Genomic DNA, 19,234 nt, shown 5'->3' with positions numbered 1-19,234 from the left:
AGGGTGACCTACATTTCCTTTTCCTACTTTCCGCCGGCATTGCCTCAAGAATTCTTGGGGCAATACCTGTTCAATGGCGGAACTCAAAGCCGCGCCTACTTTCCAAAGCGTAGAAATTATATATATTTCTACGCTTTAAATATCTAATTCATGTATTAGCCGCCTGATAAAAAATATTATATTTCACGTTTTTACTGCTTATAATAAATACACATATTAATTAAACCATTTATGAAGTCCTTCCGCTTAAAGTACTCCATCCTATTAATGTTCATTAATTGTTAATGTTGGTGTTATTTTACCATGTCATCTGTACACACGGTCATAGACTGTCTGTGGGTAGAGGACCTCAGTACCTATCCATTTCAGCCCCATGTATGATCAGGAATTTGTCTGGTAAATTGGCAAAGATAGCCCGACTGTTGGGTCTGCTCTCGTCATTTTTGTTAAAAGTAATCTTTTGTATAGGTTTGTTTTTAAAAATCCCTTAAAAAGGAAAAAGGTAAATAAAGAGACAAATTGTTTTTATTACTTTAATTATTTATAATAGAGTACTATCGTAATATTAAAAATAAATTACAATTTAAATATTAGAACTACCATTATATTATAACTAGCGTTGGTGTTTCCATTCTTGAATAATCTATTTGAACACAAAGTCAAATTTGTATTTAATTGTGAATAATTGAAATGTATGGAAGTTTATATCTTATATAGACTGTTAAAATAATAAATTTAGCTTTACGCCTTGCCCCGCATATAATGGGGTAGGCAGCGAGAGCCTAGTATTAAAACACTCCGTTCTCCACTTCAGTCACTGCGTATTGAGTAAACTATTAATCTCGCTAGAAGAATTAAAATATTTAAAATTAATTTCTTCGTTCTGGTGCCGAGGCAAAGCATGGCGTTGAGTCCCGCCAATTATCACACGATTAGAACGGGGTGTCACAAGGGTTTGATGGTATAAAAAAAGGAAATTTACTCTAAATATATATATATATACGTATATATAACTTTCATAAATACTGAATATGAAGCTTTGTTCTCTGATCTCTGGCAGTTTCTGCTCAGTATTTCTTGAAATTGATTTTGGCTATCGAACTGTGCAACCCAACGATGCGCTCTGTCTTGCCAGAGCTAAGTAATGACTATATTTTAAATAGATAGACATTATGCCACTTCGTGTGACATCTGACTAGGTAGACAACCATTCACATATTTAAAATGTGTGACACATAAATTTAAAAAAAAATAACTAAATTATGCTATTTCATATTACATTTAATACTTTGTTATATTGTTACTCGTATAATAACTAGATAGTTCGACGTTTCCTCACAGGCAGCCAGGTGCTTCCATTTCTTCAGGGACAGAGTACCCTCTTCCCTATCCAACTGGCGTCGCTGTAAAAGCCAATAGGGCTAACAGCATTAACCTCATGCTCGAAGAAAAAGGGGGCGTTCGACATTGCTACATTTCCTATTGGCCTTCATCTTTAAGCAAGGGATTACAAATATTTACAAGTATAGCTTTATACGTATTTAAATCTACTACAGACATACAGAGTTACAAAATAGATTGTTATTAAAACGAGTTCAGTAAAATGTACATAAATGTAAATTTTATTTAATATGACATAGATTTGTTCACTTTGGACTTGTCAAAGATAACAAAACTATTATTTAAATGTTGATATGATTATAAATGTTCTTTCAGCATTAGGACATTTATTTTATACAATCACGACAGCTGATGTCACCAATTTTCCAGTGATTTTCACTAAATTAGCATTGAAAAGTTAAAATTTTATAAGTACCCAACAGATTGTCGACATACAATATTATCAGAGGTTTTGAAAGTGATAAAAAAAATCATTTCCTATACATTACAACAATATAAATATTTTGTAAGTGAATCACGCTTTAACGTTCTTAGTACTTTTGTCTGTATCTAAAAGCCAATTGACTATAGTTTGGTAGTTTCTTTCCGTCCATTGCACGTTGGCTGCAGTTCGTTCCAGAACTTGCTGAACTGGTCTGCCCAGGTCTTTGCAAGATTCTGCTATGAATCTTTTGAGCTGTAACAAAATGAATATTTATATTGTTATTATTAAATTTTCTAATATTATTCTTTAATTTTAAAAAAATAATAAAATATTGTAATGATTCTGAAGATGGATCCGAAGTTGTTTACAAATTCTAGCAAAACTCGGGCAAATCTGACAACAAAAACGGGGCATAAGGTTTATTTTAAAACAAACAGCTCAAGGTTAGCATGTCAAAAATTCAAATTACTTATCATTATACATATTGCTCTTTTTTAGGGTTCCGTAACATCAAGGAGTGCCTTTAGATAGATATTTAAAATGACTTTTCTTTATTACGGCTATAACATAACAATAGATTTGAACGAGCAAAACCTCCTTTGACTCTAATGAATAATAAAAAACATTTTGCTGGCAAAAGAAGTGGTATTTTAGCTAGACCACAAATGTCCTAATCGACATTTGCTACGGAACCCTCCTTCAGTTCTACTCGCACTTAGTCTATTTTTAGGCATGATTAATATTACAATGAAAATATGAGCTATCCTTATTCATATCAAGTAATTATATGATAAGATGGAAATCAAACTTAAAACCTTTGAGCCTAGAAGTCAAAATGACTAAAGACTGAATGAATAAGCCCTTCTTTTTTTATTTATCATGAATGAAATATTTTTAGTTCTAGTATGTAATATATTAAGACCTAGGCTATCATTTCGCATTCATGTTCATTCTAAAATAGTTTTCTTTTTTTTAATAATTATCATTTGAATAGAATATGACCTAATTATCATAAACCGCAGAAGAAATAGACTACGAGAAAAAATATATAAAGAAATACCTCATCGTATTCGTGAGCCTGATTGAGTCTTCTGGTGACCACCTTGAGTATCGAGTTAAGCGTAGATACTGATCCAACACTGTAAAGAAAAATAATTATTAATAAAGAGAAACATAAACTATAAGTTGCTCTTTGGCAAAGTAGGACAGTAAAGGTAAAATAGTTTTGGGTTCGATTACTGCTTGGTGTAAATATAGTTTTTTTTAGCTTCATACAGCATGAAGTTAAAAAAAAATCCCGCACACAGCAGGGAAGGCAGACTAAGCTTGCGAACCTAGTGTTATGACACGATCCCATTAAGATACTTCTGTTCCCCATTTTCCAAATTTTGAGAGTATTCCTTGTTGAGTGGCCGAATTCAGTGCCGTGATTTGCCTCTTTACCAGAGTTAGGACATGAAAATATTAAATACTAGCGGCCCGCTCGCGGCTTCGCCTGCGTGAACTACTTTATTATTAATTTCTGTCTCCATGAGTACCTACCTCCTATAAGTGACGTCCATGCAAAATTTGATACTCCTAGCATTTGTAGTAACGAAGTTTCATACAAACTTTCAACCTCAAAAACAACCCCTTAGAAGTCGAATATTACAAATTCCCGTCTTAGCGAGCACCTACCTCCTATAAGTAACTCCTATGCAAAATTTGAGATTCCTTGCACATGTAGTTTCTGAGATTTCGTGATGAGTGAGTGACCTTTCGATTTTATATATATAGATTTCCTCAAGTTGGATTTGAACCCACAAAGTGTCGATTTTACTGTCGCACATTTGTGCCCCTAAACTACGATTGGCCTCAAACATAAAGTTAATAACATAATGATTGTTATAAAATACATAAAATTTCTTACTATTCTTTCAGCCTTTGCCAGTTAGCCCTAACAAAGTTAAAAGCTATCGGCTCTCCTATAGAAGAACTGGCTACCGCTGAAAACACTCGCACAGTATCTTGTTTTCGTATTCCACTGTCGTTTCGAAGTGATAAATCGAGGTATCTGTAATGAAGGCAATAGGTTATTGAAAACATGTCGTTTCACCAGAGACCACAGACTACAGAAGCCATCGTGGCGTCGTGGGATCAAATCTAGCTATAACCAATAAACTCAGAATCAGAATTACATTGTTTTCGTTTAGAATTTACATTATTGTCATTTCGACGGAGTGTCTACATACTAGTTCCTTCTGCCTACTATGCTGAAAAAAGAAATAACATAAGTAATTAACTAACCGGTACAGCAAGTAGGGCGCCCTCGTGCAACCGAGCACAGCCAGCAACAGCTCGCGCTCGGAGGGCGCGCCGGCGGCTGCGAAGCGCGACCATGCGAACTGCCACTCGCGCGCGCCACCCGCCTGCACGCCCACGCAGTACACCGTGCTGCGGATGTCGGCGTGGATTCTGGAAATGGATGGAAATTATATTTGCTGTATTATAACAGTAATCTTTAAAATTTATAGATATAAATGACAACAAATAGAAAGTTAAATTTTGAGATAAAGTTTTTAAGTAAAGGTTTAAATATAAGGCCTTATAGACGTACTTAAACGTACCTAATTCGATGGTGCAACGAAACAAAAAAAATAATTATTATTTTAATTTCAAAAATACTTAAGTTTGACTTTTACTGTTGAATAATCTATGTTAACTTTATTCAGTCAATTAATAAATATTTCTCTATCATATCCTACTAATATTAAAAATATAAAAGATTGCGAGTATTGATGTAGGTTTCTCCTATTTTAGATGAAACTCTACAGAAATATTTATAGCCTATGTGTTTGTCTAGTGTATGAGCATACAATTTTTTAATATAATTTGACCATAACATAAGTAGATATTTATTGTTATGTTATAATCAAATTGTAAGTAAGCAGGCAAAACCACATTTGGGTCGCTAGTTATAATAATAAGTCAATGCCTTACTCGTTATATGCATCAGGGTTTGGAGTCAACATCCAGTTAGTGTACATCCTAACTGCGTGTTCCAAACATTCAATGTGCTGTAAGTGGCAAGCTGTTGACAAGAGGTCCACTCTCTGTTGAGCTCTCACGACGCTCTCATTTGCTGATACTTCCCAACCAAGTTCTTGGACAGCATTGTTTAATAGACGTAATACGTATCTCTGAAAGAAGTAATATGGAAGTGGAAATGGTAATAAAATGCAAATGAAATGGAAGACTACTAGCTGTGTATTCTTTCCAATAAAAAAAAAGAATCATCGAAATCAGTTGGCAGGATATGGAGTTATTAGTCCATTTGACGCGCATATTCCTAATGCAAAGACTTATGTGATTTTCTCATGGATACCATGGACCAAATTAAAATGGGACCACACGATAAACTTTTAAATAAAAAAAGGATAATCAAAATTGATTTATCCAGTCAAAAGTTATGAAGTAACAAACATAAAAAAATAATACAGTCGAATTGATAACCTCTTCCTTTTAAAGAAGTTGGTTAAAAATTAATCAACATTTTTAATATGAAGACTAACTAACCAAGAATGTAGTTAATTGTCAATTTCATATTATCGTCTCCAAATATAATAGTTCTTTACGTACGTTATTTATTATAATCCTATTCATATCAGCTAACAGTTCAGTAATTTACAAGGGTTTTTTTTTATCTATCGTAAACTTAATCAACAAGGCCCGGCTTAAGATATGATATTGCACCTATAATAGATACCTAGACAAAATATTATTATTCGTTGTCTTTAGTAATAACTGTAAACGTGGTGGCTGTGGGTTCAATCCGCACTCGGGGAAGTAAACCATTTTTATTATTTCACTGTGGCAAGACAAAGTACAGCGTGATCGAGCGCCATTCAACGCGTAATAACGAAGTCTCTCTCTTTCTCTATTATCTCTTCTTGCTCAGCTATGCGGGAAAAATCGAAATCTATTGTTCTTTTAAATTACTTGTAGGTACATTAGTACTCAGTTGACGCGATATGTATGAACATAAGTAAATGATAACCGCAATAATCGATACACCTAATTATTTGTAACTTCTCAGTGACACTTAGAGCGCCATCTATTATGATTTTTAAGAATCTTTATATTTATCTAGACTGCATTCTAATCTAATCTTAAAATAGGAACTACCCAATAGTACATTCAATAGACAAAATAATTTGATTTACGTGAACTGTGCCGAATTATCACTTTTACACTCAATTTCTCTAGTCTTAGCGTTTATATAACTCAGGTTTGAGTTATTTGCTCAAACATGTTTCCAATACCATTTACTATAAAATTTTGCATATCTGAATCAATTCGAGGTTAAATAAAAAAAATACTATTAACATACCTTATATTCTAAATAATAGGCTCCTTTTGATAGCATAGTGTCTATATAACCCAAAGCAACGAGGCCTGCCTTCCAGGGCACATAACTTTTCTCGTGCGATAAATAGCTTGTGATATCCAAAGCAGTTTTGTAGTCCAAGCGACCAGAAAGCGCCAAGTTCATAGCATCATCTATTATTTGAGCTCTATTTATAGGATGAATTTCTTTAAAACGAGACTCATCGTTCAGAACCTTCACTAGCATCTCCCAATTGCGTTGATCGTAATTGATTCGATAAAATCCTAAAAGAACTTAAGTTATTTATTTGAGAGGAAGAAAACATGAGACTTTCAAGATATCCACTATTTAGATATATACTATTTTTATATCTAGAAAATCATTTTTTTTTAAATTTAATCTTTTGTTTTTAAACTTTACCTGTTTGTTGAATATTAGCAATGAACCAATCATCTGCCTTTACAGAAATATTATCAACTACTATAGACCTCTCGCCTCTTAACCACAACTTGGGTCGAGTCGACTCAAAGTCTTTCTCCGATGCAGTCGTGTATGACACTGGAATCCACCATACTGAAGTATTGTGCTCATTGAATGTATCGTTTATTAGAATAAATCTTTCCTGAAAAAAGTACTTTATTAAATTTAAAAAAATCGAAAAAAAGAAATTGTTTTTATTTACCTTCAAGCTCTATCCCACTTATAACAGGGTGGGGAGAAGGAACCTAGTGTAAAGACAGTCTGCTCCCCACATACCGCTCTACTTTCAAGAAGTTGCGTGTTAAATGGTGGAGCAAACCAGACCAGAGCATAATAGAAATAATTAATTCCATCAAGTGAGAATCGAATCCATAACTGTCTCGATTACAGCTACATGATCTCAAAAATAAACAGTTGTAATAGACAGGAAATCAGGAACGGAGTATCTTAATACTAGATTTCCTCTGCCTACCCTAATTCGCTCTGGGAAAAACCGTAAAGCTGTCTATAGGTAAGATTTTACCTGTCTAAACGTAATAGAGCCGTTATTATAATTCCTTGTAATAGTAAGAACGGGGAAGCCAGTTTGTAAAGTCCAGGAATCCATAACGACCGCTACATCTGCATCGAACGCGTTCTTCTCTCTTGCCGCATTTGTTAAAGCACTCCACAGATCCCTTTGTTCAGCATCACCAAATTTCTTGGCGTTCAAATAATCCGTTATACCGGCATTGAAGACATTGTCGGTTAGAAAGTGGTTCATCATGCGTAAGATGGCTGAGCCTGTTGATGAATTGTTGTTATAAAGTTTAAAAACATTAACACAGAAACAACAGTCTTTGTCGGGAAATATTTTTGTTAAACAAGTAACAACATAATATTTGATTTTAGACGCATTTTTAGTCACAAAGTACAATGATACTCTCTATTTCGTTTATCTGTTACATATCCAAACGAGAAAGCTACGTATTTTATAAAATGCATTTTATTTTTTTTCTGTTAAAAAATATAGCTCGGTAAATAGGAAGAGCACAGAGTATATAACGTCGATTGCCTTGCGTTCAATTTTCAGACATTGCGTGTTGAATAGCGGAACTTAACTCTATTGATAACATGAATACTTTCAGAGGGGAGAATTGAAAAAAAGTTTAAATAATAAATATCCCTGACTAGCTGTTCCACGATAGTACCTAGACTATTCATACTATTGCATTGTAAAATAATAATTATTTTTAATTGCTTAGTAACAAATGGCAATAGGCGTAGACAGATTTTTTTGGCTGATATCATATTATCATTCAGACTAAATTATGCCTTAAGATTAAAACGTCTGTAGTAGACTGTAGATAATTATAATACATTAATTATAAGTAGGTAGCTGCTACTGTGTGCTAAGCGCTAAAAATCAATAAATATGTACAGTTATTGAATCTAAAATAAACGTGTGGTTTGAAATTTCCGGTCTGATTATGCAAGGGCAACAAATTTTGCTTAACATAAAAGTTCATATTTGCATTAGATTTCGACGTAGTATATGTATATTGGAGATTCCGTACAGTTTCTATTAAAGCTTAAACAGGCAATATTTATTGGCCATGGTCCTTTATATAAAGTACAATAAACAGTTTATTATACCTTTTCCATATGATATCTTATCGAAAATAGCTCCAATTTCTTCGGGATTTCCCACTTCTACTGATATCTGATGAGAAGACGTCAAAGCATCTAATTTGAAAACACTTTGGACTTCATTTAAAACGAACACTTCCATCAGCTTCCAACTTTTCTCCACCTAAAAAACGTATAAACTTGGAATTAAAAAAGTGATGCCATTAAGACAATTTCAAATTTCAAATTGTTATAATAATTTAAATTATCCTTACGTTGATATTTCATCATGTCCAAATTACTTTACGGCTCATGCAACTATTGTTGTCTTTTTGCAGGATACATTTTTTACAAAGAACAATTTTATAAGTCTTTTAATAAAAATAAAGTCTATTATTAAATAAAGTTAAGTGCAAGTTAGGTTCACACACTACATTGTAAGTCAACGGGAAGTAAGCATAACTTATGAAAGCTTACAAACTATTTTCTATGATATACAGCCAGAAGGCCAACAACGCAACCCTATATGGGTGCTAGTTTCTTATTTTTATGGTACTCTTAAAACCCTAGAAAGCCTAAAAAAATATATACTTACAGCATCTACAGCGACATATTCAACGTAACTCGCGAAGCCTTCGTTTAGCCATATATCTGACCACCAGGCTGGAGTGACTAAATTACCAAACCACTGGTGGGCTATTTCATGTGCTACTACTGATGCAACTCGAGCCTTCGCTGTGGTGGGTGACACGCCGTTGTCGTATAACATTGCGATTTCTCTGAAAATAAGACAGAAGGAATTAATTATGACTGAATGTAAACTCGACCTTTTTGAATTGCTCTGGTTAAGACAAATTAGATAAAACGACGCATTATGTTTTAAAGTACCTACATGTATTCTTTTAAAATTATTAGTAATAAATATTACAGAGAAATCTGAACAGATATCAGCTTAGTACATGCAATGGTGCGTACCAAGTTCTTTTTTGCCTTTTTTATTAAAATCGTTTGTAGTAATCATCCAGATATTGGTATAACTGCCATATTAGATGACAATGTAATATTATATTATTAACGAGCTGGTGTGATGATGAAGGCAGGATCTGAATATTGAAAATCTTTAGAGGCTAATAGTAAATCATTCGAGTTTACGCTCGTACAATTTATAGCTCCGAGCTCATTCCATAGCATTTCTACCACTTGGTGTAGAAAAATGTGTTTTTTAGTTTTATAAACTATGTTTTAATATTTAATGCATGGCAAGTGCTTCATTTATTTTATTTCTGCATAATAATACTATTTTTCTATTCTTCTACTGTTCTACTGTTAACATTTCTTTACAATGTAATTAAGTTGTGTGAAAGACAATAATTATTATCATCATTTTTGTTATGTAAATCTCGTAACTAATATGACATGAATTCTTTAGTTATTTCCGCTATTTTTACTCTAAGTGTTGTATTTAAAATAAGTATCCTGACCTATGCCTATTTACGTAGTTAATATTAATATTAGCATTTTCTTTTGCTGTGTCTAGCCAGAACGATAAAACGAGAATTTTTTAGATAAGCATTCCCTAAGGGTTACAATGAAATGAACAAAAAGTATAAAAATAAAAAACCGGTTAAGTACAAGTCAGGGTCGCCCAACGAATGTGGGGGCTTCCGTACCAGTTCCAGGATTACAGATCAAAGGAAAGTACAAGTATAATGTATGAAAGTTGACAAACTTAAGATTGCACGCAAATGCACTCCTTTTTTTAAATTAAGTACAATTATACGTTTTTAGTCGTTTTTATCATATTAGATATATGTAACTCATCACAGTCTATACAAATACATATATCTAATTACGGAAGTATCTAATGTTGCATATATTTATGTAAGGCGTTTGTGAATAAATTGAACGTTTGACACTCTCCCCACAAGATGGACGATTTGTGATGTAGCGTTTCGCCACGCTTACAGATAAACGGATATGGGGCTATTATGATGCTAATTTTTAGTAATATATCTTAAATATTTTTAAAATGTTTTATTTTACGCAATAAGCCCCATTTTCACAATATAAATAAATATAAATTTAAAACTATTAGTTCAGCATAAAGTAGAAACATTCTTCATTCCAACATCTTTTATTCACAAAATATTAACTTTTGTTCAGAATAAGGATATTAATTCTGTACCAAGATGTGACCATGAACTTATCTTATATTTACTCAGAGAAGGATATTCTCAAAGTTAATATAAACGCGGAAGCTCTATACAGGGATAACCTTCGCTTCGCTTCGCTTAATTAGAGGTGAATTCTAATAAACCACGAAACATGTGTTCAATGAAATATTTTCAAGAGTCTAAATTTAAAATTTTATAAAAATCGGTGGCGTGGTTTAAAGATTTTTCCATACAAACTCTTAACCCCTTATTTGCACCCTTAGGGGGAGATGTCTAGAAAACGATGAAACACGTGTTCAATTAAATACTTTTAAAAATCTAAATTTCAAATTTTATAGAAATCGGTGCCAATTTTTTATAAAAAAAGTTTCTATGGAAAAATAAAATATAACTTTTAGCCCCTATTTCACCCCTTTAGGGTTAAATTTTTTCAAAATCCCTTCTGTCCAGTGGTGGTGTCCAGTTCAGTTCAGTGGATGTCCAGATTACGAAAGTAAACATCTGTCCAAATTTCACGTCTCAGTCACTGAGGACAAGTCCTTTTATATTTTTGTATATAGATTATTTTTTTATTGGGAAATATGAATATGTATATTTTACGATTATTATATGAATTATGATTAAGATTCTTTTAATAGTTAAAAAGTTCCTGATCATGCGTAATAGCTATAAGTTCGATCTCCGTAGAACACATGTTTCAATGCAACGTTAGGTTCCGCCACTCAAAGCGTACTCTCTACATGGTCGGAGAGTGGAATACCTTGTGATACAGCACTAAGCTTCCTTTGCCCACACAATATTGGTAGTATTTTAAATAACTCACCTAAAAGTCAATAGTCCCCAATTCTCCATAGCTCCTGCTTTGAAATCTGGTAACGCAATCATATCTATCTTTGGTAAAGGGAATTTAATCTTGTAATATTCTTCTAAAAATGTAAGTATTTTTGGACCAATTTCTAAAGCGTATTGGGCAGATGGTAGTGCCTCCTTCCTTGCCCATACTGAGAAATTATTGTCGGTCATGTTGCCGAAGTCGGTAACTGCGAATGCGACGAGGTATGTCGACATGGGCAGCGATTCTGCATAGTGATCCCATATGTAGTCTTCCAAGGAATTGCTGAAATAATATTACTAATTAGCAAATTATTGTATAAATTGAGGGCAGTAGTGACGCAGTGGCGCAGGCGTGTGACTGTAAGCGCGAAAAGTTGTGAGTTTGATTCTAATATGCTGAGATCAACTTTAATTGTATTTTGTTTTCACTCGCTACTCAAAATAGATCTTTATTAGATTATTAGATTTTTTGTAGTAGAAACTAATATAATACAAAATAGATAGATGGACAGGACAATTTATAAAGTTTAGAAAATGGAAATAAAATTATTTTATTGTAAAATCTTCATCTTAGAGCCGTATTCAGTAAAAATATTTCCAAATATCCTTCACACACAAACGAATCAAGGCACTTACTCGTACTATTGGTCGTCACTGTCTTTGAACAAATACTTTCGTCAAACCATAAACAACCCTACCCCTAAATTGCTTTAACAAAGATCTAATATTGTTGACACAATAATATGATGCGGGCACATTTTTGATTATCCTAACATACTTTGTATTATTTATTATATTTATATACATAGTTTATATGGCGTTTTTTCACATTATATTATGATATCGAGGCCTGGTAGCGCAGTGGCACAGTATATCGATTATATATGCGACGGTTGTGGATTCTATTTTCCCGAGTGGGGATTCGGGGATTTTTTTTCGATTCCTTGCTCTAATAACAAGACAGAGCGGGACGCGCGGGAGCGGACCGCTACTAAAAATGGAATATTTAGAAAATTAAGCGGGATGTGAGAAATAATAGTCGTTTCTATATAGCCCACTGTACCAGCAATTTACTTCGGGTACTTAGAAAGTAGCCTGTGTCATTCACAACTCTTAGCTATTTGCACTAACTTAGGTACCATTCCACCACTGAGGCGAAGCCTTAATAAATGGTACTATTATTATTAATAAGTAATATAACATAGACATAAGTATATACAGAAATTTATATTCATAGATTTACCTAAAGCAAAATAATAAATTATAAACTTACTGGTTTTCCCTCTTAACAATGTTCATGTTGGAGACAGAAGTCATGTTCCTCGGTCGAGCTATGCTGATAGTAAATTTGGCTTTCAGAGCTGGTTCGTCCCAGCAAGGGAAAGCGCGTCGCGCATCCGTCGCCTGGAACTGTGTTACTGCTATCCATCTGTAATTTACTTTATATCAATCAAGAATGGTGTAGATTCCTTGCTTATTACGGAACTCGTAGATAAAGCGCGATCGGATTCCGGAATTCAACATGCATTGCTTAAAAATTGAGTGGGGTGTGGGGCTTAGATTGTTATCCAGGTTTAATTAGTTTCTAGTGTGGCGAAAGATTGTGAGTTCGATTCTCACTCAAGGAAATGAAATACATATTTAAGATATTTATTTCTCGATCTCCGCCTCTAGATATCGGTAGAAAATGGGGAACGGAAGTGTCTCAATGGGAATGGAGGTTCCCGGGTTCCCTTTACCTAACCCGGTACGTGCAGATTTCGGCGCAAAGCTAATAAACATTGTTCATGCGTAAAACAAGTAATAAAGAAATAAAAAGGACTTAAATCTGTCTTAGACGTCAACGCAAAGAAAAATTATAGTATACGGAAATTTTACAACAGCTAATTTACCGTTTAGTATTCTACGTGGGAGGTTGTCGTATTACTATGCATTGCTGTTTGTAAGCTTATGTTCTATCAATGAGTCACCTTGTCGCATTTAAATGTATTTATTATTTTACTACGGAGAATGCGTCCATTGTGCCTCATTCCATATTCTGGTCAATATTATCATTATTCTAATAAATAAAAAGAAGTTTCACGATTTTTCCCGCCCAGCGGGATATGCATAGGAATCTTAGTATTGAGACATACTTTACGCCCAATTTTCAAATATTGTTGTAGCGGAGCTTAACGCAGCGCTGTGTCGAACCGAACGGAGAATAGAAATCAATTTAAAGCAAAACAAGGTAAGCGGAGGAACCCTAATGTCAAGTCATTCCATTCATTTAATATAAAAAATTAAATATAATTTGTTTTTTAAAGACCTTTTAACTTTTTTCTCTTCGTAAGAACTCCTGTAGAATCCGTGTAGGTTGTCATTCAAGATGCCCGAATAGGTGATGTTTAGTACGTATTGTTGTCCGGCTATCAGAGTTTCCGCTACGCTGATTATATGGAACTCTCTCGGAACATCCTCCGTCCTTCTTACAATTTTGATTTCTTCCCCATCCTCCTTTTTAACTAATTTAATCTTTTGGAAATACAATTCGACTCCGTGAAACGTTATTTTATTTGTTTTATTTTTAACTGTCAAAACTATACTCGCTTCACCATCGAATGTGAAATTTCCTTCAAATATATACGGAGTTAGTTTTAAATGGTAACGCTCGGGTTTGATATACGTCGGTAATCTAACATCGATGATAGTATTTTCGTTTTCTTCAGTCGTACGTTCGACATTATTAGTGGTACTTTCAACGGACACTACACTTTTATCATTATCGTTATTTAACGGTATAACTAATAACTTAGATTGATCACAATGAGTAAGTTCAAATTTTGTAACATTTGCTAGATGATCAGCCTTAGGACAGGCTGCGAAATTATACACTAGAAATGCTGTAGCAACTATTGCTAAGGCGAATATTATGAGGATGACGAAGGCTAGGCCCTTCGACAAGTAGACGCCTCTGGTGGTCTTCGTTGAGAAGTCAGTTTGGAGGTTACCGTCCATAATGGTTAACGGTTCACGCCCTTGAGTCATCACAGCTTCATTGTTTCGTCTGGAATAGAATTTCTTAGATTAGGCTTTATTATTTAATTTCTACAATATTGATTAATTGAATACTTAATATTAGTTTTAAGAATATGTAAAAAAAATATTATAAGAAACATATTCAACCTATATACTAACCTAACAATTAATCTGTGTGATCTGTGAGAGAAAGATGTGTTAAGTGTACGTCCTCATACTAATTTCGCAAACAACTTTAAAACTGTGCTATTTTCTCCGTAACTAAGTTACAATCGCAACTAAAGTGATTTATTATCGAGTTACATTTTAATTTGTTCAAAAAAAATAAGAATAAGTACAAAAACTATCAAAAACCATTAACGTTAGTACGTATCTACCGTCTGTGTAAAAAAAAAAAAATAAATGAAAGTGATTGACTTATTTTGACTATAGCAATATTAAAGTTTCTAGTGCGGGAGTGCTTAAAACAAAACTTTACAACATTTTTTAAAAAAGGAGTTTATTAAAATAATACAATGAATATCGATCTCTTTGTTTATAAAATGCAGCACGCTAGAAAATATACAGTATTTTGAATATATTCGTTGAGTTGATTGTAGCGCAGAAGCCTGCACTCTGATTTAACAGTCGAACAAACGAACGAACCCGAGTTCGATCCCACATAAAAATAAATATTTTTTTTAAGAAAATTTAAAAGCTTGGCTAAATATTATAAATATGTCGAAAGAAGAAGCAAGCGAAATCTTCACATGGGGCTGTTGTAACATGCCAATAGAGGGCGAGGCGTTCTTACAATGTAGCATATGCAAAGTGCGTTATCATCTTAACTGTCTAAACATTAATACTGGCAATGACAATGATCATCCTTGGAAATGTCCATCATGCGTGATCACTAAGCAAAGAATTGGTCAAAGTGATGATACACCGGTACGGCTCAGTACGCGCAACAAAACCACAAATTTAAAGCAAAGTGTAGCTGTCAAACGGTCCACAAAGAGACAGGCAATGTCATCTCCTCCACAATCCTCCAGTGATACCGTCTCACTTGCTTTTATTAAGGATACTATAAGTGAGGTAGTTAAGCTTGAATTGCAAAACCTATCATCCGAAATTAATAAAAATTTTGCTAATATGATTACTCAAGAGTTTCGGTCTATTAAAGAGGAAATAATAGAAATAAAAGACTCTATGCAATTCTTGAACTGTCAATACGAAGATATTCGAAAGAAGGTTGATACTACCTCAGAAACGATCAAAAAATTACAAGATGAAAACATAAACTTAACTTTAAATTTGAAGACTCTTACAAACAAGATTAATAATATTGAGCAACATAATAGAGCAAACAACTTAGAAATACAATGTGTACCAGAAAGTAGAAATGAAAATCTCGATACTTTGATTCAAAATTTGACTACCGCCGTAAATTGTAATTTAAAGAGAGATCATATTTTACATTGTACACGAATAGCAAAACTAGACCCCCATAATTCAAGACCCCGTTCTATTATTCTACAACTGGACTCTCCGAAAACTAGGGATATGATTTTATCGTCTGTCATAAAGTACAATAAAACCAATCCTAATAATAAACTTAACACGTGCCATATGGGAATTGCAGGAGAAAAAAAGCCCGTATTCGTAAGTGAGCACTTGTCAGCTGCAAACAAGCACCTTCATGCTGCCGCTAGGACTGTTGCGAGAGAAAAAGGATACAAACATGTATGGGTTAAGAGCGGTCGAATTTTTATGCGTAAAACTGACTTTTCTGAATGTAAGCTGGTCAAGGATATTGATTTTCTTAAAAGTACGACACTGTAATCAGCTGTCACTCCAAACATGTTTCAATGTTAAGACTATAACATTCTCCTATCTAAACATATATTATCAAAATGTACGTGGATTGAGAACCAAAACCCATACCTTTTACACTAACATATGCTGTAATACTTATGACATTATTGTTCTCACTGAAACATGGCTCAATGATAACATACTAAATTCCGAATTGTTTGACAATAGATACGTCGTATTTAGGAGAGACAGAAAGTTATCAAGTTTCCAACATAAACAGGAAGGAGGTGGAGTACTTATAGCTGTCTCTAAAAAAATTGATTGCAGTCGCATGTACAGTTGGGAGAGCGAATGCGAAGATTTATGGATCACAATACAATTTAAAATTTCAAACAAAATGTATAGTTTGGCCTTGTGTGGTGTATATTTGCCTCCACCTGTTAGAATAAATATGTTAAAAAAATTCGTAAATAACTGTAATCGTGTATCTGAATTGCATAGTTATAGTACATGTATTTTGGGTGACTTTAATCTTGGATGTATTGAGTGGTCTCTTGATAGTGATTCCCAAAAATATTCTTGTCTAGGTGTGTCAACTTTGACTAGTACGCTTATAGATTTCGCCAATTTAAACGATCTTATACAATGTAATAGCATTAAAAACATGTCAAGCCGAGTTTTAGACCTAGTTTTCACTAACATTCACGATTGTTCTGTAACAGCTGCTGTATCATCCCTTGTTAATATTGATAAGCTTCATCCTCCCATTATCGCAACTTTTATGGATTTCAGGGTTAAAATGTTAAAAAGTAATTCAATTACAACTGAAAGATACAATTTCTTTAAAAGTGATTATGACCTTATTAATTATCATCTTTTGACTATAAAATGGAAAGTTATTTTATCTTATCACCTTACAGTTGATGAAATAGTTAAAATTTTTTATGAAGTATTAAATTCATGTATACAAGAGTTTGTTCCAAAATATAAGCCAAAAAATTATAAATATCCTATTTGGTTTAGCCACAATCTTAAGGGGTTACTAAGAGAGCGGAAAAAACTAGATTTTCGATTTAAGAAGTATAAAAACCCTATGGATGAGATCTCCTTAGACATAATAAATGAGCGCTGTGAATTACTAGCGAGTGAAAACTACAAATCTTATATTAATAAGGTTGAAAATAATATTGCTCTAAACCCCAAATATTTTTGGTCTTATACAAAAAGCAAGCGTCAAAACAACAGTTCATTCCCTAATGAAATGACTGACGGAGTAAATAATGCAATTGGCGGAAAGGATATTTCAAATTTATTTGCGAAATACTTTTCCAGTATTTACACATCTCCGCAAAATATCAGTGGCAAATATTTCAAAAAGGCACCAACGAAAGCATTTAATACAATTTCTGGCATAAAGATCTACAGGGAAGAAATAATTAAAGCACTTAATAATCTGGACTATCGTAAAGGATCAGGGTCAGATGATATTCCACCACAATTTATTAAAAAATGTGCGGAAAGCTTATCTGAGCCATTATTTTTAATATTTAAAAAATCTCTGCAAGATGGAATATTCCCAACACAATGGAAAATAGCTAAAATAGTTCCTATCTACAAGAGTAATGATAAAAATAATGTTCTAAATTACCGGCCAATCTCGTTACTCACAATTTTCGCCAAAGTATTTGAAAGCCTTATCCTTCCTCAAATGATCGCACATTTTAAGCCTCTGATAAGTGATGCTCAACATGGGTTTATTAAGTCCAGGTCTACGTGCACCAATTTGGTGGAGTTTACAGAGATTATTCAAAAATCTGTGGACGCCGGTCATCAAACTGAAGTCATCTATAGTGATTTTAGTAAGGCATTTGACTTGGTACCTCACGAAATCTTGAATCAAAAGCTGCATGGGTATGGGTATACGGGAAAACTACTGCAGTGGCTTCAATCATACACAGAAAATAGAAAATTCTATGTCGTGATCTCAGGTTATCAGTCATCGTTACATGAAATTCGATCTGGTGTCCCACAAGGCTCCCACTTAGGACCGTTTTTATTCAATATATTTATCAACGATTTGCCGGCAATGTTTTCCCACTGTACCCCGTTCATGTACGCTGATGATTTAAAATTCCTAAAAGTCGTGGATGCTATCGAAGACGTGGCTCTACTGCAGAGTGATTTGGATGGACTGGTGAATTGGTGTAAAGAAAATGGCATGTTGCTAAATGTTAATAAATGTTTTCATATGACTTTCACCAGGAAACTTAATACTATTAAATGTGATTGTTATGTTAACGGAGTACCTATAATAAAAGTAGACACAATTAAAGATCTTGGGGTAGTTTTTGACTCCAAACTTACATTTGATCACCATATTTACGAAATTACGAAGAAAGCTACACGCTTACTTGGATTTATTATGAGAAACTGCAAAATGTTTACACAAGCGAAAACTAAAATAATGCTTTATAATAGTCACGTCCGCAGCATCCTTGAATATAATAGCACTGTTTGGAGACCTCATTATTCAACTAGTTCGTTGCGCATCGAGCGAATTCAGAAAAGATTTCTATGGCATTTGGCGAAATTCCGAGGAATCTCAGAAAGCAAACCTTCTTATAAGGATAGATTGCAGTACTTTAAAATTCAATCGTTACTCGAAAGAAGGGACATACTAGATCTATTTTTTCTTCACAAATTAATGAACTATCAGTATGATTGTCCTAACCTGTTACAGTTGTTTAAGTTTAAGGTTCCCTATAAATGCCCTAGAAATCCCGTAACACTTTTCCAGCCCCCAATTCGCAGAACCGCGTTGGGCTCTAACTCGCCAGTCTCACGTTTGTGTCGCATAGAAAACGAATATTCAGCAACAATTGATATTTTTTGGGAATCACTCCATAAAATTAGGAGTAAACTGGCTTATAAAGTTAAATAATAGTATTATATCGAATCTTGTTGTAACTTTTTGTAACTTAGAATTTACTTTTATGCAGTTTTAGTTGTAAGGACAAAATTTTTTATTTTTTTTTAGACTGTGATTGTTATTAGGTAATCTTTTTCTCACACATAAATATTTGCATGTGGAGTTTATCGTAACAAACATATGTATAGTTCTTATTTTTTTTTTAA

General features: G+C 33.6%; 1 protein-coding gene across 1 annotated transcript in view; it reads right to left on the bottom strand.

Moving 5' to 3' along the window:
• Nucleotides 1-519: 519 nt before the first annotated feature.
• Nucleotides 520-19,234, bottom strand: part of superdeath (Suppressor of ER stress-induced death) — a 31,278-nt gene continuing 12,563 nt past the window's right edge. Inside the window, exons 2-14 of the mRNA XM_085187091.1 lie at nucleotides 13,596-14,333; nucleotides 12,561-12,716; nucleotides 11,277-11,570; nucleotides 8,875-9,058; nucleotides 8,307-8,463; nucleotides 7,195-7,454; nucleotides 6,612-6,813; nucleotides 6,195-6,475; nucleotides 4,805-5,004; nucleotides 4,112-4,279; nucleotides 3,735-3,878; nucleotides 2,886-2,964; nucleotides 520-2,077 (exon numbers count right to left, since the gene is read on the bottom strand). Coding sequence (XP_085043217.1) covers nucleotides 1,916-2,077; nucleotides 2,886-2,964; nucleotides 3,735-3,878; nucleotides 4,112-4,279; nucleotides 4,805-5,004; nucleotides 6,195-6,475; nucleotides 6,612-6,813; nucleotides 7,195-7,454; nucleotides 8,307-8,463; nucleotides 8,875-9,058; nucleotides 11,277-11,570; nucleotides 12,561-12,716; nucleotides 13,596-14,314 — 3,006 coding nt within the window. The 5' untranslated portion in view covers nucleotides 14,315-14,333 and the 3' untranslated portion in view covers nucleotides 520-1,915. The remainder of the gene's footprint in view (nucleotides 2,078-2,885; nucleotides 2,965-3,734; nucleotides 3,879-4,111; nucleotides 4,280-4,804; nucleotides 5,005-6,194; nucleotides 6,476-6,611; nucleotides 6,814-7,194; nucleotides 7,455-8,306; nucleotides 8,464-8,874; nucleotides 9,059-11,276; nucleotides 11,571-12,560; nucleotides 12,717-13,595; nucleotides 14,334-19,234) is intronic.

The sequence above is a fragment of the Heliconius melpomene genome, chromosome 6, assembly GCF_056956725.1.
Source record: "Heliconius melpomene rosina isolate 202511_hmr_F chromosome 6, ASM5695672v1, whole genome shotgun sequence".
Lineage (NCBI taxonomy): Eukaryota > Metazoa > Arthropoda > Insecta > Lepidoptera > Nymphalidae > Heliconius > Heliconius melpomene.
The sequence above is the reverse complement of the archived record's forward strand: the minus strand, read 5'-3'. Positions and strand labels throughout refer to the sequence as shown.